We start from the raw sequence: 26,080 nt of genomic DNA on the forward strand, positions 1-26,080 counted from the left end.
TTCTCAATGTGTGGTTAAAAGCAAAAAAAGAAGCATACCAGCTATGTAGAGGTAGCCAAATAGCCATCAAGGACTGTAAGGACCTTTCTAGGACATGCAGAGATGCAGTCAGGAAGGCTGAGGATCAGCTGGAACTAAATTGGCCTAAGATGTCAAGCACAAGAATGGGTTCTTCAGATACATAAGCGGTAAGCAGAAACACAGGGAATATATACATAGGCCCATTACTAAGCAGGGCAGGGAAGCAAGTTATTAATAATGCCAGCAGAGGTTCTTGATATTTCTTTTGCCTCTTTCTTTACCAGCATAGGTGCACACCAGATCACAGGATCAGGTAGCCATGACAAAGCATGTGTTGACCCACCACTAGTGGAGAAAGGTCTGGGCTGTGGCTTCTTCAAAGGGCTCAACCCACATCAGTCTATGGGCCGAGACAGAATCTGCTCCAGGGTGTTAAGAGAAGTGGCTGACATTGTTGCAACACCACTATCTATAATAGTTGAAAGGCCACAGAGATTGGGGGATACCCCTGATGACTGGAAGAGGGTAAATGTCATATCCATCTACAAGAAGGGCCCAAAAGAGCACCCAGGAAGCAAGAGGCCCATTAGTCTTACTTCAGTCCCTGAGAAAGTAATGGAAGCATCCTCCTGGAAACTATTACAGATCAAATAAAGCAGGTGATTGAGAAAAGCCTACATCAAAGGCAGAGCATGCTTGACTAGCCTGATAACCTTACATCTCAAAGTAGCACTTTCGTTTGGCCTGGGGAGAACAGTAGATGTTGTTTATCTGGACTTCAGCAAAGCTTTGGTATGGTTTCCCACAGCCTTCTCCTGGACAAACTGGCAAGATACAGATTGGATGAGTGGTTTCATGAGATGAGGAGAAAACTGGCCAACAGGCAACACTTAAGAGAGTGGTAATCAGTGGTTTTTACTCAGCTTGACAGAAGTAGGATCCCCTAGGGATCGATATGGGGCCCCATGCTGTTCATCTTCACAAATGATCTAGCTGATGGAATTAAAAGCATTCTCACCAAGTTTCCTGATTACACCAAACTGAGTAGTGAGACGAACACATCAGAAGGGAGGTCCATCTTACAGAGAAGTTCCTGCTGGCCCATTCTTCTAACCTGTCCAGGCTAGAAGAGCGGGCTAGCAACGACAGTATGAACGTTAACAGACAGGTGCAAAGTCCTGCACCTGCGTCAGAATAACCAGAGTCCAGTATAGACTCGGAACAGTCTCGCTGAAAGGGACCTGGCAGTCCTGGTGGACAAACTGACTGTGAGCAGTGCAGCACTGCAGCAGCAAAGGCGAATTGAATCCTGGGCTACATCTATAAGGGCATTACTAGCAGAGATAGGAGACATGATCACCCCACTTTATTCAGTTCTCATCAGACCACATCCAGAGTACTGTATTCAGTTCTGGTCCCCACAATTCAAGAAGGATGCAGACAGACTGGAGGGGGTCCAAAGGAAGGCCACAAAGATGATGAAAGGGCTGGAGAACCTGCCCTATAAGGAAAGACAAAAGGAATTAGATCTTTTCTCCCTGGAGGAGAAAAGGCTCAGGGGAGCCTCACTGCAGTTTTCCAGTACTTAAAGGATGGCTACAAAGAGGAGGGAGACCCTCTTCTTCACAAGGAGCCACACGGAGAGAACAAGGGGTAATGGGTGCGAGTTGCACTGGGTGAGGTGTCATCTTGGTGTAAGAAATTAATTTTTCACAGTGAAGAAATCAGTTAGTGGAATAACTTCCCCGGGGATATGGTGGACCCATCACTGGATGCCTTCAAGACACAACTGGACAACATGCTAGATAACCTCAGCTAGGACTGCTTTTCCCTGAAAGGTTGGGCCAAATGATCTTTCAGGTCCCTTCCAATCTGGGCTGTTCTATGTTGTAAGTCATTCTTGAACAGTTGTTTGGTTTTGGAACAAAGCTTAAGGAATGTCTCACAGTACGAAGTAGACTCAGAATAATCTCATCTCTGTCTACAAGGGAAAAAGTGTTGATAGTGGAAAAAGTGTTGATAGTTGTGTTGCTTATGCCTAAAATACTATTTCCTAAGGAAAAATTGTGAACTGCTGATGAACAGCATCTTTGCAATATGAAAGGTCACAGTTTAAGGATTGGTTTATTTGTTAACAGTAAAACATAGGTAGTCTTTCTCAAGTAAGAGCAGATATTTTGCACTGTTGACAATGATTACTTTCTTAACTAGAAAGGGTTACTATGGGGATTAATCTTGCAGTACTTGTTGGGGGGGTTTTACATAACTTAATATTTAAATAATGTAAAATAGGCAGTGTGTTCCAAGGACTGCACCAAGCTAAGACTGTTATGGCCACATATTATGTAAAGAACAGCTAATAACCTTGAAACTAGTTTTTGCAGGACTTGACCATAGTCTTCCTTTGAAAGTATTCCTGTATGCTAATCATACCCATTGCTAGCAAATAATATAGTTAACTTGCACATCCTAATTTTGTCATTAAAATAAAAAAAACCTTAATGATTATACCCTATTTTTCTTAACAAAACAGTAAATGGAGTTCTCTGTTCACTCATTCAAGGGGTATAATGAAGAAATAAATGTTGCGCTAATCAGGTCTTTAATTCTTATTATACAGGGAAAGACTTAATAAGTAGTAATATTCCTTAAGGCTTTTAAAAGAATCTTTAGAACCATTGGAAACCTTATTGCAATATGTAAATACGAACGGTGCCTGTTCATTTGTAATGGTACAAAGACAATCAGATGATTGTTAATCTTATCAACTGTCTCAGGAAGCTTAGTGTCTGAGAGACTCGCATTTCTCAATCTGTGCTAACATTACTGCTGTTATTTCAATTCTGCTTATTTTTAAAACAAATATAAAAGCCAAAAAAACCATTTTTTTACATTGTTCAGCTTTGAACAAATGGGAATACATAGTAAACTAACTGCAGACACAGATAGAAAGTAAAGAATAGCAATTTGCCTAGAATCACAGAAAAGTCTAGGTTGGAAGGGATTCGTGGGGATCATCTGTGTTAAACTTGTGTGGGCAGGTCTCAGGTTAAGCAGTTCAACCCTGTTCTAGCACTGTTGAGCTAAGACTTCAGTATTTCCAGCAAGGGAGATTCAGCCTCTTCTCTGGGCAGCTTGTTCTCATGGTGATGAATTTCTTCCCTTATATCTGGCTAGAATTTTTCCTAACACACTTTGTGTCTACAGTCTCTTGTCCTGTCATCACAGATCCTTGTGAAGACAGTATCTTCATCTATAGCTATCTTTTAGGTATTAGAAGGCTGTGATTATGTCCCCCTTAATGAAACTTATTTTTTTGTAGGCAGAATAAGCTTTCAGCCTTTTAGCTCTATCAGGTTCTCCAACCCTCTAATCATCATGCTGGTCCTCTTCTGAACTCCGTTCAGTTTCCCAGTGTGTTTCTTGAACTGGGAGGACCAAAATTGCACACAGTATTCCAGGCATGGTTTAAAAAGAGCTGAGTGAAGTGGCATAATCACATCCCTCATTCTGCTGACGAAAGTCTTCCTGATGCAGCCCACAAAACAATTTGCCTTTGCTACTGCCAGGATGCTTTGCTGATTCATTTGGCTTGCTCTCCACCAGAATCCCAAGGTCCTTCTCAGAAGAGCTAAAAAAAAGAAAAGCTGACTAGCTAGTCAGATCCCAGACTGTATTGCTGCTTGGATTATTCCATCCCAGGTGCAAGACTTTATCTTTGCCAAAGCTCATACAGTTCTTGTTGAGGCAATCTTCCAGATTGTCAAAGTCTGTATGGTAGCTCTTCCTTCCAGCATATCTCTCTCTGCTTCCATGTGCAAACCTAGGCAGGGTGCATTCACATAACATTCGCATCCAAGTGATGCTGCCAGCCAGATCACTTCTAAGTATCTGACATTGAATTGACTGCTGAGGAAATCCAGTCATGAGCAACTGCTAATTTGCCTTCGAACCGTTAACCACCACCCTTTCAGCCTGTCATTCTATCAAGTTTTCCACACCCATCTTGTGGTCCATCTGTTATGTCTATATCTTACCAGCCTGCCTACATGGATGTTGTGGGAGACCACGTCAAACTAAAATCAGGGTAGATGATGTCCACAGCTCTCCCCTCATCTACTGAGCAAGTTGTTTCATCTTAGAAGGCACTCAGGTTGGTCAAATACAATTTACCCTTGATAAATCTAATTACTTTCTTGTCCTTCATGTGCTTGTAAGTAACTTCCATGACAACCTTTGCCATAATTTTCCCTGGGACTGAAGAGTTTACATCACCTTTGCTGTTAATACAACATACCCATATAATCACTTTTTTATCTCTGAATATATATTCTTAAAAAAGGTACTGTAGTAGCATGAGAGCTCTGCTTAATTCATCCTAGCTATTCAGGTTTCTTTAACAGTTGGTAAGGCATCATTTTTTTGCCCTTTATTTACATACATTAAAATATTTTTACCTCAATAGGAAGCAAGTGCAATTAAACTTTTAATACTTAAGAGTTCCTTCAGTTGAAGTTTAAAAATGGCGTGTGGTTCATTATCAATAAATAGTGCAACTCCAGTAAGGAAGAATTGTTCTTAGACCTAGCCAATTTCTGAGTATCTTACATGGGTTTTTATCTCTTAAAAGAGGAAGTGTTTAGATCCTTGACTTGAAATAAAGTGGCTTGTGCTATATTGAGGACTCATACATTCCGTTAATGTCACTGAAATTTGGATGGCCTGATCCCTTTTACAGTCAGGCAACTCGTAAGTGTCCTAAGTAGAAGCTGAACTTTATGCACCAGCATTTGAAATTTGGGAGATATCAAGGTTATTCTGTTGTTGTTGTTACTGCTAGTAGTATTACGCTTCACAATTACTACAGTTTTGGGGGCTTTTATAAGGATTTTTTTAGCTTGCAGTTTGCAGGAATTTTTAATCTCGGTATTGTGACTGTTTAACGATGGGACTGATGAAAATGTAAAATGAAGGTATATAATAGCTTTAGTTCTTGTGATAATTTATTATGTAACTATATGTCTAATATACGTAATATATTATATAACTATAATTAATGTAATATGTTACAATTATATATAATAATAACTAATGCAACTATAAACATTAGTTTGACCTTACCATTAACCGTGAACAGCATACCACTAGCCAGTGCATCTGTTCTGTTTATAACACTTTTTAATGTATTTGCAGGTCATTGCCTATAACTCAGAAGGGAAAAGCAGTCCAAGTGAGACAGTAGAGTACATTACGTGTGCAGACAAGCCTGGGGTACCTTCAAAACCCTCAGTGAAAGGAAAAATTCATGCACAGAGTTTTAAAATAATCTGGGGTAAGATTGCCGTCCAACTCTTGTTTACAGTATGTCTGTATTTTATATATATATATATACGCTCACACATATTTTATATATATATATAGTGTTTTATTTATATATTTGTATATAGAAGTCCAAGTTTTACTTACATAACACTCCAGTTCACTGAGCCATTATGATCCATTTTCATGAAACTAAGCGAAACATATTGATTCAAAATAATTAGGGTAGCAACATAATAGGGTGATTATGTGGGAGGAATAATATACAAATTACAACAGGGACTTTTATTGCAGGGGTCTACAGTAACTAAAAAAAAACAGTAATTGGTGTACTACAAAGTTCTGTTTCTCTGGCACAAAAAGTAGGTGCCACGACATTGTGCCAAAAGAAGAGACACTAGTTCAACGTTTCTCTTCAGTGTTTGGGTTTGATACATGAATGTTTCTATTCACTAAGGTTCTTAAGAAACTTTTCCAGTTTTTTTTAGCCTTATGCTGTGAAATAGAAGGTGAAACAGTACTGTGTGATTCAGTACTTTAGAAGAAAATCAAGCAGTTAAAGGTATTATTTATTGTCAGAGGTAACTAAACTTCTTACCTATTTCTGCTTAATAACATATTTAATTCTTTTGCATTGATAAGAAGTTACTTGTAGAGTATAATTAGAACTCATCAAGTCCATTCTTGCATCTTTCCAGAGTGCTTTGCTACATCAGGGCCCGATACTTGATCTTTTATGGATGATAGATAATGTATGAAGTTATTAGAAGCACCTAATTTGTAAACTGGAAACTAGTTAAAATATCTATTTATATATAAATTCTTTAACAGTCATTATTTTGAACAGTAATACTCTCTTCATTTTCATGTGGTAGTTCTCTTTTTCATTTGGAGTAATTTGTTACCTTCCAACCAAGAAAGTGCTATGTGCCATACAAGAAGTGTCATTTTGTTTAGCAGGTGTGATACGGTGGTAACCCTTGTCTAAGAGGCAACATTATTTCATCTAGCACATACATAATGTAATGTTAAGGTAGCAGTACCTTTCTGTGTTGAACTATCGTGCTGTCTTTATGTTTCAAAGTATTCTTTTTTCACATTATTCTAATTCTGCTGGTCTCTTAAGTCAGCTCTGAGAGAGTTGCAGGATTATATGTCAAAGGTAGAGGTCTGTAGATTCATATCTTGTGTATGAATATTATACCAGGGAGGGCAGTGCACTCAGTTTGTAGTGATGTATTAAAAACTCAGAGATGAAGTTTCAGAAACTCCTGACTTCTGTTCCCTCCCAGACTATTTAGATTTTTAAAATCCTGTCCTTCCATCATTTTGCAATATTCTTATATGCAAATCAGTATGATAATCTTTTCCTATCTGCAGTCCAAATTACAGGACCATTAAGAACTGTGTTTCTGAAACCATAATCAGGCAGCCTTCCAGAACACGTCAGACTAAGTGAAACATTTGCTGTGGCATCTCCAGGGTGCCTGATTCACTTGACACTCTTCATCTGTAGAGTATATGATAGGGTTGTGAGCTGGCAGCTTCACATAGAGAATTTGAGTCATTTGCAGCTATCCTGAACTAGGATGCTATTTGTCTAAATAAGCACCCATCTCCAGTCAGCTGCTGATTTTGCCTTTTTGTAAATTTTCTTCAAAAGCTACGAAACCATTGAATTTACCTCACTTAGTTGTAATACTGCTGGTTTTTTTATAGATCCACCAAAAGACAATGGAGGAGCAGCAATAAACACATATGTTGTAGAAATGTCTGAAGGCTTAAATGGTAAGTATTAGGAGCATATGTTGGTATTCAGCTGTAGAGTTTTTTTTCCTGTGTATGTGTGCCTGTGGGAAGAGTGAAATGTGTATCATGATAGGGAAAGGTATTGCAAGGGACTGCCATTAAAAAATCAGGGGTGTTGGTGCTTGTCTGCAGGAGGTTCTTTTTTTTGTGCCTTAGAAGATGCCTCAAAACTGTCAAAAGAGGTGCTCTGTGGTTTACTTATTAATGAGGTGTATTTTGTTTTGGACATGAAATCACACATTTCAGACATTTTAAGGTGAGAAAACAGTTGGATGTGTGTGATAGATGAAAGGAAAACTAGTGCTCCATTTATCACTATTAAAGGAGAACAGTAATACCATTGAAGTAACTGTTTCTGCTATTTGCCTTTCTGTTCTTTCATACAGAAAGTAAATTAACAATACTTTAAACTGGGCATAAGGCTATCCAGCTAAATCATTTTAGAATCTAGACCTCTTAAGTAACCTTATAAATTCAGAAACACAGTCACATTGAGAATGAAGGTTCATACTTCTCCAGTGCTTTAGGAACAAGCTTTATCGATTGTAAACTGTAGTTACAGTCTGCAAAATTAATGCTGTCATTAAAAGTTTCTTTTCCATGGAAAACTTTGCATTTGTAGCTTTTCTGTTTGTGTGGTTATTATGTTTGAATGTGCTTCCTAGTCCAGTAGTAACTTCTTCATTAAAAGTAGATTCTCTCCCAGTTAATGTGAATAAGGAAGATATTTCAGCAGATCTACACAAGTTTACCTGGGAAACTGTCTTTATGAAATGCTTGGATCTTTGTCCAGGAAACTCAAAGCAAGCCTTAATTATTTTTTTTATAAACATCAGGCACACACTTAGGGAAGCTAGGATCCTTGCTGTGGCTGGTGCTGAAGTGTGGCAAGTTACACCTTGGTTCATTGCACACTTATTCCTAACCTTTCAGGAAACAAATGGGAGACAATATACAGTGGAGCTGCTAGAGAACATGTGTGTGACCGACTAAATCCTGGCTGTTCCTATCGGTTACGTGTATATTGCGTTGGGGAAGGAGGCCAAAGCACGGTAATGTTTTTATTAAATAAATTTTTTCACTCTTAAAGAAAATCTGGTGCAGTAGTTAATCAGCAAATATTGCACAGAAGAGCCTAACAAAATGGCCATAAGTAGTACCTTAAAAAACTTCAAGTATTGATGCACAGTATTTCAAGTTTCTGCCCAGTTTTTAAAGAAATACATGTGAATATTCTTTTCCGATATTGTATTTTGTTTAAAGTGATTTTTCTTATTTACAGAAATAGATACTTTGTCTTTTCCTGCGTGATATAGTGATATAATGTCATTCCTTAAGGCCTAACACAAGACAGCAGTGCTAATATAGTGTTTTCTGTGTGATGAGTACCGTGCATGAGCAGGCAAGTCAGCCCAGCAGCCAGAAGAGGACAGAGTTTTTCCTCTGGCTTTACAGGGTTGTGCTCCATAGTCTCTTCTCATGCTGTCTCAGCCACAGTCTGTGTTTGTATACAATGTTTGTATAGCCCTAGTTTTCAGTATTCCCAGCCAGTCTGGTGTGCCCTGCTGTGCTGCCTCGTATATACATATTACATACACACTTGCACTGTCCCTTCTGTGGTGTGGTTCAGCCTCCAGTGCCATAATATCATGCAGTATTCTTCTCCCTTTTTCCCAACAGCGAGTGTAACAAAGCCAGCCCTGGCTTTCTACACACTTGCAGCAGGGCTTCACTGTCAAGCTGATCTGAAAATCTTACAGCCTTGCTTTCTTGGTGTTTGCCGTTTCTTCCCCAGCCTCCCTTTCCTGTGAGTTCTTCCTCAACATAGAAGTCTCCTGCAAAGAGAGCCTTGCCCACAGCAGCCTTGTCTTAAGAATAAATCTGAAGCCCTTCAGTGCTGTCTCAGCTGCGGTGCTTTCCCTGTCACCAGAGCTAAGCTTGCTGTTGTACAGGGAAAGGGAGAAGGCAGTATACTTCCAGTCTCCTAACCACAAATGCATATATGTCTTCGGAGACTTTCGCGCTGCCAACCTCCTTCCCCTCAGCCCAACCTTATTCCATTAGTTTAGAATAAACATTATTTGAATACCGAAGAGCAAATTACTTTCAGAAAGCCCAGATACTTTATGAAGGTGTCAGAGATCCACAGAGGAATAGTAAAGAAATATGTAATTAAACTTTCTGTAGCTTGTCACGGACATACGCCTCATGAGAAACATTCTATTTTTTAAGTAGCATCAGTTGTTCAGTGCAACAGTACATTTCAAAAGAACTGAAAAGCAGCAGAGCTTCCAACCCACTCTTCTGGAACATATGTCGAAAGCAGTTGTGAAATGAGACTCTAAAATGCATCTCTTTTGTAAACTAAAAGGCTTACCAACTCACATTTGTTCTGTATCACACTGAAGCTAATTACCACACACTGACTCACTTCTGTCTGCATCCAGAATAGTCAGTGCCATCTGCTGCTTGTTATGCTATGTATTTTTGCGTGCGCTTCAAATCAGAGGTGGTTTGTTACACATCAGGTATTACTAAGCAATGAAAAAGTTGAAATTTCAATGTTTTTCAATCTCTTCTGATTGACATTTCTGCCCACTTTTGCTCTCTTGAGTTGTTCTTGTACAGAAAGTATACAACCCTTAAAGTTTTAGAAATCATTAAACTGCACTCTGTTGGAAAAGAGAATGAGTTTACATTTTTGTCTTTCAAGCATCTATACTAGGTTTGTACTGATAATTAACCCATTTTATTTCTACCCATTGCATGTGTACCTAAACACAAAAGCAAAAGTTAATTTTGCATATTGTGTGATTACTGTAGCATGTTTTATATAGGTATTATGAGAAATACATACCAGGTCACTTAAGCATCTTCATGTAAAATGGAAGATCTTGATTCTGCCTCAGTTATTTGCCTTTACTTGTGCCATAATAGATAGTGCTTGTTCTAGCCCCATCATTAATCTGTCTTTCCTTTGTAGGCATCTGATTCTTTACTGGTGCAGACACCAGCAGTGGTTCCTGGCCCATGCCAGCCTCCAAGGCTACAGGGTAGACCAAGAGCAAGAGAAATTCAGCTGCGCTGGGGTAATTCTATTACAACTGTTAGTGAGTGTAAGGGATACAAATGTGTTGTGTGTTAAAATTAAATGAGCTTTTCATTCTGACTTTCAGGACCACCTCAGGTAGATGGTGGTTCACCCATTACCTGCTATGGTCTGGAAATGTGTCATACAGAAACAGATGAACACAGAGAGGTTTACCAAGGCTCTGATGTTGAATGCACGGTAGGCAGCCTTCTTCCAGGGAGGACATACAGCTTCAGACTGCGAGCAGCTAACAAGGCTGGGGTAAGGAGACAGTCTGGAATGAAATTAGTTCGAGACTGCAATCACTAATAAGGATCTTCTCTTTTAAAAGAAACATTTAATAACAATTTTAAATTAGGACTTCCTGATGTAGAGTCATCTGATTCACATGGCTTATTGTTATGTGGGAACAGACTGTTAAACATCAGTTTATAATAAAGAGGGGTTTAGATGAAGGGAAAATATCTCATTATGTCTTGTATCTGAATGATAGCATTGGGAAATTGTTAGAAAATAAGTACTTTATCAAAGCATTGTTGCAACTTTAGGGTTCTCACGTGAAGTAAGGTAGTAAGTTGTTTTCTGTATACAGCTTTGTAAATTGACCTTTATTTCTACCACTGTTGGTGTTCTAGAACATAATTATTAGCATTGCGTAGCTCTTTTTTGTATATTTAGTTTAACTTCTGAGTACATGTTCTATCAGTTACATGACTATTTTCTCTATTTGGAGTATTAAATGTGTTTAGATCAACTGTTGCTGTAGAACAAGCTCTATTTAATTACGTTTCCAAAGTCCTTATTTGAAGACAGAGAGGCAGGCAGGTCTGTTTGCATTTGTTCAATAACATTGTCTTCATAAGGACTCTCAAAACCAGTTGCTGTTTGTGGACAAGTCTGTAGCTTAAGGCTTTAAAGCATTAAGCATTGACCTCACTTCTTACCCACCCTCTACTAAGAGTGGTTTATAGCTCAAGCATTTTTTTAATTCTTTATTTCTTTGAGATAGATATAAATAGGCAATTACAAATCGTGTGATTTACAGTGCAGCCATCACATAATTTCAAAATAAGGATTTGGATGTCACTTTCCTGTTTTGCTTGAGAGTTTGAAATGTCAAATTTATTCTGAATGCATTTGCTGTAGAGAAGATTCTTGAGCTGTTTTGGAGAATAGTCAAATACTGAAATAAATCCTGAATACACATTCCACAAATATTTATTTTATAAGCAAGTAATGCAAAGTTTCTGTATTATATTCTGTGATTCTATGTCCCAACTATGGTAAACTCTTAACTTAAAAAGTGGTAATTTTATTTTTACGATTTATTTCAATCAATTCCTTTTTTAATAGTTTGGACCTTACTCGGAAAAATGTGAAATAACTACAGCATCTGGACCACCAGATCAGTGCAGGCCCCCTCAAGTGGCATGCAGATCTGCTGCATGTGCTCAGGTGTCATGGGAGGTAAGAATGCCATGTTGCACCTATCTTAACATGATTGTCTTCTACATTTTCAACTTTAAAGGCTTAAGGCTGTATTCTAGTCACATTTTTAGACATACTTAACTGATTATCTGATACTCGGTAGGTAAAACCTTAGTCATTCAGCATACCATTGTACATGACAGCTGTAAGTTGTCATATATATACCTGCAGCTATATACCTGTCATATATGTACCTGCAGATCTCAAGCCTGCAGGTACTTGAGATCTTTGTTCGTTTAAGAATTTTACCATAACTGCAGCACTGCATTACTGAGTGGTGCAGGCTCTTTAATGTACTTATCTTCCCTCAGAGCTAATATATACACATATTACAATAGATTATTCTGTGTTTGCTGGTTTTATAAGATGATTTAATTTTCTGTTACTACATCAGAAGTAATGCAGCAAAAGTCTCTTATAAACCCATAGTATTAAAAAAGTATTTAAAAAGTATTTAAAAAGATGCAGTAGATAAAAATTAAGCTTGTAGAAAGGAAGAATCTATCTGGGAATACTGTTTAAACACAGCTTTTCAGTGGCTCGAGATGGAGTGGAATATCTGAGTTACAGAACTGTACAGAGAAAAACCCCAAAAGATTCAACTGTATTACCTGGAAGGTAGAATTGATGTTTCCTAATGGAAACACACCTGATGGGTGTAACAGAGGAGCTCTCCTTTAATGTCTACAAGGCAAAATCTTTTGAATCTCTCACAATGTTCAGGTAGGATTAATTTGACCAATGTCAGATGTCTATTTTACACAATCACACAGTATCTAAGGTACAAGTGGACCTCTAGATGTCATTTATTTCAGCCTTCTGGTCAAAGCAGAGCTAACTTCAAATTTAAGTCAGGTTTCTCTGTACTTGTCCCATCAAGTTTAACTTATCTCTAAAGATGAAGATTCTGCAGCCTTGTAAAGCTGCCTCCGGCCAAAGTGTCAAGCTGTAGAATTTTTTTTCCTTTGTGTCTACTCAAAATATCCTTTAGTACAAGTCATGACTCTTGCTCCTTGTCTTGCCACTGTGCCACTTCCAAGAATTTGTCGTCATCTTCTTTGTACCCTACCAGTAAGTAATTAAAGGCAGCAGTAAAATCTCCCCTTCGCCTGTCATGTTGATACTAATAATCTTTACCTTTGTTTTTCATTGCAATCCCCTTTAGTGGCCTTTTATTTGGCCTACACCATTATGTCAATGTCTATCTTATATTGGGGAGCCCAAGATGGGACACAGTACTAAAGATGCAGCCTCACAAGTGCTGAGTAGAGGGGAATCATTACTCCTTTTAGCCTTCCTGCTGTTCTTTTGCTAATACAGCCAGTACGTAGTTTGCCTTCATCAGACACATATTGCTGACTCTCATGCACCTTTCTCACCAGGACACACGGGTTCTTCTTTTGGTGGAGTTGCTCCTCAGCCACTACTGTTCTGTCCCAGGTCCAGGACTTTGTGTTTGCCTTTGTCTTAGTTGAACTTCCTGAAGTTTATATCACATCCTGCCTGTGGAAGTTCCTCTGGTAGTCATACCTTCAGCATATCAAATGCTGCCCCTCCTTTTGTTGTCATCCCTGCATTTTTTGACTTGTATTTTCCTGCTGCTGTTAAGGTGAACTCTGTTAGATCTACAGGAGCAACAGTGGTAACATTAAGAAATGACCCCATCCTCACTGACAGCTGCACTACCATCCACAGCTGCATTGGTTTTCTCACCAAACACATCTCGTTGTGAGTGAGAGAAGTGGAGTCCATATCAGTCACAGCTCAGGAGCATTGAATGTCATCCTTTGAAATGTTTGTATTCAGTCACTTACCTGCACATAGCTTCGTGCTGAAAGTAGCAAATACTCATCTTTCAAGAGAAGGGTAAAGAAAAAAGCATGCTTTGGAGAAAATATTTTCTGCACCTTGGTATGATTGCTGTCTCTGAGTATTTAATCCGAAACAGCAGCAGTGTTTTTCTTCTGTTTCCTTCATAAGCTAAGAAGTTTTCTGTTGGGGGATTTAAATTAAAAATCAGCAAAGAAATGGGAGGATGACATATCTGTGGAAAAGACCATATAGATGTGATGAGTTTGGTTGATTTTGGGGGGGTTTAGGTCAGTGAATTTAACTTCTAACTATTTATATCCATTTTAAAGGTTCCAGTGAGTAATGGAGCTGATGTCACGGAGTATCGCCTAGAATGGGGCGGTGTGGAAGGATGCATGCAGATGTCCTATTGTGGGCCTGGGCTCAGCTGTGAAATGAAAGGGCTTTTGCCTGCCACTATTTACTATTGCAGGGTTCAGGTAAAGACTTAAAACTATTGTTAGTGAAATCTGGAAAAGGGAATTGGCCCTCCCATAAAAATGTGGTCTCCTTTGCCTTTGCAGGCGGTGAATGTTGCAGGTGCAGGCCCTTTCAGTGAAGTAGTGGCATGTATGACTCCAGCCTCTGTACCTGCAGTTGTGACTTGTCTTCAGGGACTAAGTGAAGATGAAGTTGAAAGTCCACACTATTCTCCTTCCACATGCCTTGCTATAAGCTGGGAAGAACCTTGTGACCACGGATCTGAAATCCTTGGCTACAGCATAGACTTTGGAGATAAGCAACCAATAACTGTTGGGAAGGTTCTGAACTATTTTATAGATGGCTTACAGCCAGATACTACCTACAGGTATGCCTTGCACAGCTACTTGACAGCCTTACAAGTATTTAATGTTAATGCTGGCAATTTGAAGAGCCACTGCTCTCTGTGTCAACAAACTATAAAAAACAGGAGCTTCTATTGCAGAGATAGTTCTGTACAAAGGCCAGGTCGGATAGGGCTTTGAGCAACCTGGTCTAGTGAAAGGTGTCCCCTCTACTAGGGACCATCTTCCATCTTGCTCCATCTTAGTTCCAGCCCTGAGGGAGTGGGGTTGGAGCTAGATGATCTCTAAAGCCCCTTCCAACCCAAACCATTCTGTGATTCTATTCTAAGATTCTACTCACAAAAGTGCTTTTATAGAATATACTTGCCAATTCTCTGTGCAAATAAAACATTGCATATATTAACCTTAGCTCTGTGCTATAATACATTATCATAATGTTTAATATTACTATAGTGAAGGAGAAATATTTATTCATAAGCTTGCACACATTTGTGTTTCAATATTTTGAGATTGTGTGATTGACAGCTGCACAATGTAATTACTGTGATTACTTTTTTTCAGTTACCTAGATACAGTTACCTAGATGGTTTAGACAAGCGAATGTTCATTGGCATATTGAGATTAGCTCACTTTGTTCTCTGTGGCTACCTGTGAGATATGCAAAGAGCCTCAGATTTCTGTTTTCTGCTTTTTTATTTTTAGAAATTAATTTATTAGCTAATCCTTTTAATTCTTACTTGTGTAAACCTAATGCCAGCATTGTTTTACATGGACTAGCAAACAAAAAATCCCTGAATTTTGAGTTCTACAAACACCTCAGCCATGTGTCCTTTAACTTCTAGTTTCCCCCTCTCCCTTTCAAAGCAGAACCAAGTTAGCTTGTGTTTGTAGCACCCAGAGATGTGTTACTAGTGAAAAGAGCAAGAGAGGTGGCTGGGCACTATGACTTTATAATCACACAAATTGGATACGTTCCAGAATGCACGTAAAACTTTCCTGTAGTCATCCTTGAGCTCACCTGATATAATAGCCAAAGACAAGAATTCATTTCTTTTGGAGGTGGGGTTTTTTTCACCTTCCCTCATCTTTCCAATGTGGCTATCAAAAATTTTGGTACAAAGCCTGCAGGGTCAGGAAGCTGGACCACTCTTGAAGTGGCTGATAGAGTTTTTCTGGCTTTCCACTAATGTGAATGATGCAAATATGCTAACAAATTTTTGTTTTGGGTCAATCTAGCTCCTTAAACTATGGCAAAAAAAGTGACACTCCTGCATGCTCACAACAGTCTGTCAAACCATAATACTGATAAAGGTTTTCACCATAGGAAGTACCATCTATTTGGTACCATTGTTCTCTCCTGAATGTGAATGATGGAAATGACCAGTTATTTTTTAGAATGTAATTTCAAGTTAATTTATTCTCTCTTTTAAAATACCAGAGTACGAATTCAAGCCCTAAACAGTCTCGGAGCAGGTCCTTTCAGCCACACCATAAAACTGAAAACAAAGCCTCTTCCTCCAGATCCACCTCGACTGGAATGTGCTGCATACAGTTCTCAGACTCTCAAGCTGAAGTGGGGAGAGGGAACTGCAAAAGCACTGACTGACTCCATTCAGTACCACCTTCAAATGGAGGATAAGAACGGAAGGTTGGTTTTGGCATCCTGTTAATCTGCCCTGTGTCATTGTGGTCTGATGCTTGGGAGATGGCAGCAAAGGGCAAAATTTTATATGCTTTGCTGAATTTACCACAGACATAGAAGAACATCTCATTTGGCAAGGCCAGAAGGGCTCTAATGTTCCATGCTGGGAAGTAGAAGACCAAAACTTCATAGTTTTTATTTATAATTCAATATGAAGAGTTTAATGAAATGTTTCATACCAACATGGTTTTCTCTCTCACATTTGGTCAAGTATTTTGTCAAAGTATCAAGTCTAATCAGTCTTGTGGATTTTATATACTTAGTATTGGAAGGGTGAATTCTTTACTCTCTGTTGTCTGTATATGCACTTGTTTTTAGTGGAAAATAAACTCATGTACTACAATGTATTATTTTAAGGGATCCTTTCTCTCATGTTAAATCAGAACGTAAGCTGAGATGGTACAGCAAGTACCCTTGCCTGAATGGTAAAATGAACAGTAGTGCCACACTGTGTACTGCGTCTGAATCTCTGAGTAGCTTTAGCTTGACAGCAATACAAGACAGCTACTAGGTGAATTTGCTCTGCAGTGAGGAAAAGAAATTAGACTCTTAACTGGAAAGAAATTCATTACCATTACCAGGGACTAGGTCATGTGCAGGTACTGTCTGTTTTAAATGTAAAAGAAAAGTTGAAGATAACCTCTGCAGGAAGAGATGAGCTTGTGCTGTGTCCTGGGGATACCAAAACTGAAAATCGAATGAGAGCTGCCATGATCAGTCTGTGTAAGAATTATAACATGAAGGAGAGTGGACAGTCTACAAAGCTCCCACAACAGGACTTGGTGTGTGCTGCAAGCGTGACTCTGGCCTCCTCTGCAGGTCTGAGTGAGCTTCATCAGTCACCCGTCTCTGACAATGATGTGCAAGAGCAGTTGGATCTATGACCCCGTCTTAGAAGTAAGGGAGAGTTGCAAAGGAGCAAAACGCTAAAATCTCATTACCTGACTCTGAAAAGCTAAGGATGTTGGGGAACTAGATGGCCAAAAAAAAATCAGTGTACACAGCTTGCTGAAAGAGAGAGCTGCTGTCCTTTCCCATTGGTTCAGGTGCAAAAGGGTTTCTGAAAATGCTCAGGATCGTTTTTGCCCAGACACAATCTGTAGTACTCTTTGTGTAAAAGAGATTTTTATTTCAAAGACATGAGAAATAAAAACCTGGCCCTGGAAAACCAGCTTAGTGTTGTGTAGTAATGCCAGAACACCATGTAATTCTGCAGTAGATATTTCTGTGCTTCTCATTAGATTCTGGGAAACTATGGGAATAGATTTCAAGACTAAACTGTAGCTTCTTTGGAAGTCCTTTCTATGTTTAAAATAAGCTACTCTTTCCGTTTCCAGGTTTGTATCTTTATACAGAGGACCATGTCATACATACAAAGTACAAAGGCTCAGTGAGTCAACATCATACAAATTTTGTATTCAGGCATGTAATGAAGCTGGTGAAGGTCCCCTTTCTCAAGAATATGTTTTCACTACTCCTAAATCTGTTCCAGCTGCCTTGAAAGGTAAAGGTGCTTCTTTCGTCATTTGAGGGATGAGGGGATGACAAGTTGGTTTTAGTGTTGTGTTGTATGTGGGGTATTTAAGATGCTAAGCCCTTTTCCAGATGCAGGTAGGGACAGTAAGGAAATGTTCTTTCATTGCCTAAAGCTTCTAAAATATTCCCTTGAAAAACGAGACTTGGAACTTAATGAGTTCTTTGACATAGGAAGGTTTTTTTCTTAGAATCCTTGCTTAGCAGGAGAGAGTGACCAGGCTGTTACAGTAAGGTGAGGTGAAAATTCTTCCTACCATGTTTAGGATAGTTTTAAGCATAGCAGCTATGGCTTGGTTGGGGTTCTTTTGCATATGATACACACATGCAGTGCTTTCTGTTGGATGATACCTAAAGAAGCAATAGAGACCTGTGTGAATTGTTAGTTGTTGTTCCAGAAAATGTTACAGAAAGAACACATTTGAATCTGAATCTTTTGTTTCTCTGAGACAAGACAGCAGGTAGAATACAGGGTTTCACAAGTGGTCAGAACATAACAGTGTTAGGTGATGGGGAAAGAGGAGCTCACTTTCACCTCTGTTTGCTCCCTTCAGCACCAAGAATAGAGAGGATAAATGATCACACTTGTGAGATCACGTGGGAGGTTCTGCAGCCCATGAAGGGTGATCCCGTTATCTACTGTCTTCAGGTCATGGTGGGAAAAGACTCGGAATTCAAACAGGTATGATGTGCTTCAGTTACTGTGTTTTAATTCCATTATTATCTGTGGTAACTAGTTTAGATTATAGATTGTTGTGTTGACAGTATGGTTTTAGGTACCATGCTAACTTTTTGTCACTAAGTAATAAAAGGTAGTATCTCCTAAGACCATTGTCATAGAGAAAAAAGACGTAAGGAATATAAACACTGAACTAAGTTGCACCTCACCTCAGGTGGTGAAGGGATTTCAGGAAACTGAAAAAAAAGAAAACATCCACCCAATGGTACCAAAATGAGACCTGTGAGTAAAGGGTCAAAGGGCTCTCTTTGCACCAAGAGCCATCTGAAGGCAGTAAGCAGTATTATAGAAGTTTTGACTGACAGAGCCATACTTCTGTACAGAGAGCTGCACGTAGGAAAGAGGCCCTGCTTATGCAATGTAGACATTCAGCTGTAGGGAAACTTAATGTAATTCAGTGATTAGTTTTTTACCATAGGACCATTTCAGTAGTAGGGCCTGCTGTGTTGCTATAAGGGTCAAGCAGTTGTGAGTGTGTTTTAATTTCAGGTTTGATTATCCAAAGATACAGCTGGGAACCCAAGCTACAACTGTGTCTGTATTTAAAAGAGGACGGGCAGTGCTAATTTTGCTTCCCTATAAACTGCCTGATAATTGACATGAAATCCGGCTTGGAAACTGTTTTACACTGTTAAGCAATCAGGTTTCCTTCCAGAAAGGAAACACAATTCTAGTTTATTATAATTTTATTACAGATCAGTACTAAGTAAGTTTTGCCTGTGCTTTGGTAGATCATATGCCTTAATATTTTCATAATTCATAACTTCTAGTGTAGTGCTATGTGTTGTGTCCCTTTGTTAAATTTTTCAGTAAAAAATGAACCATACTCCAAGGTACTTGTTACCTTGCCATGTGGATATTCTTTATCATAACCTTAAAATGGGAAATGCAGTATGAAATCTGTAATTGAGGCATGGTCAGTGCTGCTTCTTGACACGGAGTCAAATCAGGCTGTGATCAGCAATGTGCATTGCCAGATGAGCTGGACGAGAAACTAAAGGTTACTCTTTAAGCCTGGAAATAACAGAGTAGACTGAGATGCATGATTCCTTTCTGTTCTCCAGAGCAGTTCAGCACAGTACATTAAAATAAAATGAGTTTGCAAAACTTAAAATTGGAAGAGTCAAGAAGTACACGCCATGTAAGTGGCCTTTAAGATAGTTAGACATGATGGTAACAGGTTTTTTGATGTGAACAAAACAAAAAGTCCTGGAAGTTCACTCCAAGCTGTTTACTACCACTTCCCTGCCTAAACTTCACTCTCCTCTCCCCGCTGATCCATCAGCCAAGTTGCTCATGCATTGCTCCCTACGTGATTAAGACAAAATAAGTTAGTAACCTGCTGTTTGAGCTATATACATCAGTCAAGCTTTTTGGGGTGTTAGGAAGTGACCCTGTAAAAACTCTAGCAAACACAATTGAGGGGAGGGCAATTTCTGGCAAGGCACTGGGGACAAGTAGCTGTGGCCAGTCACCCATGCCTACTCTAAGTAGGCTGTGTGTGCCTGTGCCCTGTTTGCTCGCTACCAAACGCATGATACAAATGAGCAGAATTAGAGAAAGCTGCACTCCCAATGACTGCCCTGTCTCAGGATGGGAGCCATTTCCTGAGAGAAAGAGAAGTCCCTAGGTTGTAGGTTCCAGGAAAGCTCAGCTGCCTTGGCTGTCAGAGGGCTTTCTAAGTCTGTGAGGAGCCACAGGCACAGCAAGAGCTCTTCAAACAACAAAATCAGAAGATTTCCTGCTTCTTTCATTGAATGGTTGGTAGTTTGCATTTGCAAAATACTGTCTAAAGGATGATAACTGCAAGGAAAACTTCTGCATGATGTGGTATTTCTGTATCCTGATAATGAGGTGTGAAGGGGTTTAAAGAGAGAAATCAATGCACTACCCACCTAACAGCTCAGTACCTACTGATACACCTGTAAGTGGAAAATCGCACCTGCATGGGGATGGGATTTCATTGGCTTCTACAGGACTCTATGTAGCTGCAAATTAATAAATTTGAGAAACCAGCATTTGGATTTCATTGAATTAGGCACTCAGCGTGAACACACATTAACCAGTCGACTGGGAGACCCTTGGAGAACACCCCGACAAGTCATCTGTGTCTTAGGATCTGTTGAAATTGAGGATCACAGAGAGGACTCCTTAGAGCTTTCCTGAAACAGTGTTTACTGGGATAAATTAATAGCATTTTGAACACAGGATATTGTAGCTACAATAAAGTATGTTGCATTGGATTAGACTTAATGTAGTAGCTTGATACAGAGTTAATTACCTGAAATCCTCTGATGGAATATTGTACATTACATCCCGCAGTGTAGTATTTACATTGGAAGTGGTCAGTAAACCAGCACCAGGTCTTCTGATGGTTAATTCAGCATGTTCTCACAACGCTGTAGAAGCTCTGGACTGGAGCCTTTTCCTGGCATTTAAATTGCACTTGTGAGGTTTTTGTCCATTTTCTTTTGCATGGGTGAAAACACTGGTGAGGAGTCCCCCTTTTTACAGTTACTTCCCCATAAATAAACCATAGAGAGATGTGTAAGTAGGATGTTTTTATTAGATGTATCTATTTGTTTTATCTTTAATGCCAGATTTATAAGGGTCCGGACTGGTCGTTCCGATACACGGGCCTCCAGCTGAACTGTGAATACCGTTTCCGCGCATGTGCCATTCGCCAGTGCCAAGAGATAGGAGGTCACCAGGACCTGATAGGCCCCTACAGTGCCCCAGTGCTATTCATCTCTCAGAGGACTGAACCACCGGCAAGCACCAAGGACACTGTGCAAACCACAAGGACACAATGGTCGCAGAGCGACCAAGTGTGCGCTGCTGTCATCCTTGCACTTTTTGCTATCTTTTCCATTCTGATTGCTGTTATCATTCAGTACTTTGTAATAAAGTGAAGAAGAGAGGTTTATTTTAGAACACTGCCCATTACATTTTACTTTCTCATAATCTAAAAGTAATTCTGTTCTCTTGCTTTTACAAAAAAACAAAAAACCAACAAACAGGCATTTAGCACCGGCATTGGGACTGATGCAAACCTTTTCGGCCACTTTAAAATGCTTACCGGTAGGTATAGGCTGACACATGTTATTAGAATGCAAGCCACAGAAATACAATCTTTCTTTAATATGCCTTCTTGCAGTACAAACTCTGTATGGGGCAGGCAAGGTGCGTTTAATGACAAGGGTTTGACCAGTAAATGTCAGTGTAAGAATAGTTTCCTGACCCACACTTGTTGTAAGGGTTGCTACTGTCACAGGGAAGAATGTGTATTCGCATTGAAAACTTACACTAACAAACTTGTGCTGTATACAATATTAATCTGATGCTGTGAAAGCAATTTAGCGCTGTATTTCTACCTCCTCATTTGTCTTAATTATTTGGGAAGCAGGATTTATGCTGAAAAACAGAAGGGGCTTTTCTCAGGCAGCAAATAATAAACTGGATGGAAGAGTATGCATGAAGGAAGCTTCTTACTGATAAATGTGGAGTTCTTCACTGCAAGTAGCTGTTTTCGAAAGACTACAAGGGGATGGCACAAGTGGTTTATCTTGCCCCCAGGATTTGATGTTTACGTACAAAAACGCCTCTCTTACTTCTCAAAAATAGAGAAGGGAGAGTGTGTGAGAACTTCTTAGACTTCCTACTTTAATTGAAAAACACATTTCCAAAGTTGACCTTTGATTGGATGCAGTTTATACAGATGTCTGTGCCCTCTGATTTTGGCTAGTTAATAGGTTTTTGAGATAAAATTCGTCACTGAACTTTTGCTGTTTCCCCAACATTCACTTGCCATATCCACCAGAATCAAGCACTGCCTTTTATTTTCTTGTTTTCTCTCTTTCTTTCTTTCTCCCTCTCTTTCTTTGGGGCACCAAATCAGAAGATGAAGCATAGTAATTTGCACCAGAAAACTTAAAAGCTGCTTTTTTCTTGAGATCCTAATGTTTAATGTAATGTCTCTTTGGATACTGTACCAAATCGTTGATTGCATGTAGTTAATGTTGCATTAGAGCACTTTGCAATTGCATAACTCATCATTGTTTTGTGAGCTTGCGTTTGTGAGTTCTTGAATGACCAGACTGAATTTTATCAAGTATCCCATTGAACATCTCGCTGGATGTCAATGATTGCCAGTGACACAAAGCTTGTAGTGAAACTATCTTTAAAAGAAAAGAAAAATCCTTGTCTCATCACACTTACGTTATTTGTTATACACTTTGTAATTAGCTACTCTTAATTTATTTGAGTTACAAGATAGTGGATCATTAATGACTTCTAGTTGTGTTCAGTTTAGCATTTTAATGGTATTAAACACTTCTGTTGGTCTTAATAATAATAAAAAAAGGAACCTCTGTCTTGTGCTTTGAAGATCTCTGAAGAATTTCTCTTATATTAGAACGGGCATGTATTGTAATTGTTTATACGTCCAATGATCTGTGCTGTAGAATAATGTTGCTGAGTTTCGTTACCTTTAAAACAACAAAAGAGAAGAAATGGCGAAGAACTCGGCCTCCGCGTGGTGAGAGCGCTCTGTCTTTAAGATGTACTGTATGTTTACACTTTATTTCCAATCTGTCATTTGTACGTATAGGCTGATACCTTCCCACAGGATAACTGATGTTTTCTAGAACCTTCTTCAAAGTGCCATGTTTGGCAGTGCAAATGAGGTTGCGTGTAAGAGCCCAGAGATTTCTTAACGGTTGAATGTCTAAAACGGTAAGATTTGTTACTACAGTTAATCTGCAGTGACTTCTGTTTTTCATAGTAAAATTCAAATGAGCTCCTATTTTTGATAGTCATTTAATAGTGTATTTGCCATTTGAGCCTCAGTGCATATTACTGCATTGAAGACAGTTTTTAATGTAATCTTAATTTTACCTCATATACTGTACATTCCAAAAAGAAATTAAGAGAAAAAGAGAAGAACTCTAAACTTTTTAAAACGTTATAGATACACTACCAAACATATCACTTTACAATTGTACAACGTCGGACTCCACGAAGACGAACCTGTATGGTCTGATAGAAAATAACATAAACTATGTAGCAAAGTCTCTTTAAAAATCTGTGGAAAATAAAAGTATCATTCTTTTTTGTGGTGGTTGGTCTGTGCTTTGGCGTGTATCGCCGCCGCTGAAGGGCTCTCGTTCTGCAGCGGCTGCCCTTGGCCAGGCCAGGGCTGATGATGGCAGCTCCCCGGGGCAGTAGGACCACAGGGAGCGGTGGGGGGTGCAGGGGCTGAGGCCTGAGGAGCGACGCTGCCCCTTGGGTGTTGGTGGGGACTGAGGCGGCCACGTCCCCCGGTGGTGTGTGGGGCAGTGGTAGGAGCAGTGGTGAGGGTGAGCCATGACAAGTGGCTGTGTTTGGCACTGTTGGTGTGGGTGCTCATCCCCATCATGGCTGTCTGCCTGGGGCTCCTCGTGGTAGGTGTCCTGGGTTCAGCAGTAGCAGTCGTTTTTCTCCTTCTTGGGGGCTGGTGCAGTGCTGTGCTTTGATCTTTTGGCCTGGGAACAGGGCCGATGGCGCCGATGGTTTTGGTTGCTGCTCGAATGTTTGGTGTGGCCAAGGACTTTGTGAGTCTCACGCTCTGCCAGGGAGGAGGGGAGCCCGGGAGGAAGCAGAGACAGGACACCTGACCCAAGCTAGCCAAAGAGGTATTCCATACCACAGCATGTCATGCGCAGGAGGTAACGGGGAGTTACCCGGAAGGGCTAGAGGGACTGCAGGGTTGGACGAGGTATCGGTTGGTGCTCGGCTGGGGGGAGTGGAGCAAGTTATCGGTCAGCTGGTGCTGAGGTGTTGTATTCTCTTCCCTTGTTATTTGCTTTATCATTATTATTATTGGTGGTAGCAGTAGTGATCTGTGTTATACCTTAGTTACTAAACTGTTCTTATCTCAACCCGTGGGAGTTGCATTCTTTTCAATTCCCCTCTCCGTCCCTCCAGGAGCAGGGGGAGGGCAAAAGCAGGGGAAGTGAGTGAACGAGGTTTGTGGTTGGGTTTAAACCACGACAGTAGGCATGGTGGGTGATGTCCCAACAGTGCTGGGCATCCGTCCTGTCACAACACGGAGACACCAACAACCTCTGCCCGAGCAGCATGGCTGTCTCGGACCTGCTCACCCTCCTGGGGCTGCCCATGGATTCCATGGCCTCTGGCCCTGGCCCTTCATGCAGCTGCTGTGCTGCCTCACCCACTACCTCCGTGGGGCTGCACCTGCATCCTCCACACCACCACCCTCGCCATGGAGCATTACCATCTGCTTCCCCTCACGGCCAAGGTGGTTGTCACCAAACACCAGGTAAAGGCCACTATCGGCATCCTCTGGGCCTTCACCTTCCTCTCTACCAGCCCCTTTCTTCTTCCTGGTCAGTGTGGAGCAGCCTGACAACCATATTGACTTCAGCCATGACTTCAAGCTCACGCCACAGGCCATAGATTCCAGCCTGCTGGCCACCATGTTCTGGGTCAGTCACATCTGCCTCAGTGTCCTCCTCTATGGTTTCATAAGCCGGGAGCTGTGGTGGAGAAGCCCACCCTCCTGCACAGGGTAGGGATGGGGCAGGGGAACATCCCAGCCACGCTACCGAGCCCTCCAGTGCTCCGAGGGAGCGCTGTGACAGGGATTTTGCTCCCTCACAGTTAAGGCTTCACATGGTTTAGCACTGCACATCAGCAGCGTGACTGCCCTCACAGGAACAGCCTTTTCCTGAACGTCACCAGGCAGAACTGAGTATGAGGTAGTCTGCAACTCCAGAGAGACTGAGGTAGCATCAACCACCTCCTCCAGTGGGCACCTGTAGGCACTACACTTCTGCTGCTGAAAAAGAGGGTTGATTTTCTTAGTGTCTTGCGCAGCTCTTCAAGGAGTAAATCCACTGGTTGCCCACACAGGTTGAAAACCAGCAGCTTCACCTTTATGAGCCGTTGGCAGAAAAATCACCCAGTACCAAAGCGCTTCCTGCTGACGTAGGATGCTGTTAATTTTTAGTTCATTTTCTCAGTCCTAAGTTCATTAACATAGCATCAGGCTCTGGGAAGTTAGAGATCATTGCCTGATCCAGGGCTTTAAACTTTGTAAACAGTGAGCAATTGGAAGAAAAAAGGGAAGAGAAGAAACGAACAAAGAAAGCCAACCACTGATTAATCAGCATACAACAAAATGCCCTGGTCATTTCTTTTTCCCCCTACTTTCCATGAAGGTTTTACATGCTACATGGGAGACTTCTTCTACCAAGGGTGTAATGAGCTTAACATTAGCATAGGAAAATGGAAAGAAACAATAAGCTCGAGAGAGTACATTTTGCTAAGTTAATTGAGGATTTGCACTTGGGTAGGCACAAGGTTTTCCAACAGAAGCACACATGTCAAATAAGGTCTGTTATTTATATACCAGCGACTAATCCCCCGTATCTGTAAGAGTTCAGATATTCCTATCACTTCCTCATCACCACAACATTTGGTAAATGTTAGCAGCACGTCTACACTGCCTCATGGTCTGGACTGTGCTTACAGGAGCAACACTGGTGGTGTGTCTGCGCCTGCCCTCTGTTAACCCTTGTCAACTAGCATGTCTGTGCTTCAAAGATGCATCAGTGGTGGTTACTGTACGCTGGAGCTCCCTGCAATGGTGTTTGCTGCCACAGGAAGGCAGAATTCAGTGTCCAGCTCAGACATCTCTAAGACGGCAAAGATGAACCTGAGCCGTCTCTGGGTTTTAAAAA

General features: G+C 40.4%; 2 protein-coding genes across 5 annotated transcripts in view; both read left to right on the forward strand.

Moving 5' to 3' along the window:
* FNDC3A (fibronectin type III domain containing 3A) overlaps positions 1-23,450 on the forward strand; it is a 117,564-nt gene extending 94,114 nt beyond the window's left edge. For all 4 annotated transcript variants that reach the window (XM_065678257.1, XM_065678258.1, XM_065678259.1 and 1 more), the window contains 12 exons: positions 5,215-5,353; positions 7,060-7,128; positions 8,083-8,201; positions 10,133-10,238; positions 10,326-10,501; positions 11,594-11,707; positions 13,870-14,019; positions 14,104-14,387; positions 15,803-16,012; positions 17,404-17,570; positions 18,154-18,281; positions 20,939-23,450. In XM_065678257.1, the coding sequence (XP_065534329.1) occupies positions 5,215-5,353; positions 7,060-7,128; positions 8,083-8,201; positions 10,133-10,238; positions 10,326-10,501; positions 11,594-11,707; positions 13,870-14,019; positions 14,104-14,387; positions 15,803-16,012; positions 17,404-17,570; positions 18,154-18,281; positions 20,939-21,250 (1,974 nt within the window). In that variant the 3' untranslated portion in view covers positions 21,251-23,450. The remainder of the gene's footprint in view (positions 1-5,214; positions 5,354-7,059; positions 7,129-8,082; positions 8,202-10,132; positions 10,239-10,325; positions 10,502-11,593; positions 11,708-13,869; positions 14,020-14,103; positions 14,388-15,802; positions 16,013-17,403; positions 17,571-18,153; positions 18,282-20,938) is intronic.
* MLNR (motilin receptor) lies at positions 22,850-24,910 on the forward strand. Its single transcript, XM_065677156.1, is given in 6 exon segments — positions 22,850-22,875; positions 23,644-23,842; positions 24,399-24,498; positions 24,501-24,560; positions 24,563-24,708; positions 24,710-24,910. Coding segments are annotated over 6 exon segments (732 nt in total).
* Positions 24,911-26,080: the final 1,170 nt, after the last annotated feature.

This window comes from Lathamus discolor, chromosome 4, assembly GCF_037157495.1.
Source record: "Lathamus discolor isolate bLatDis1 chromosome 4, bLatDis1.hap1, whole genome shotgun sequence".
In the NCBI taxonomy this organism is placed as follows: Eukaryota; Metazoa; Chordata; class Aves; order Psittaciformes; family Psittacidae; genus Lathamus; species Lathamus discolor.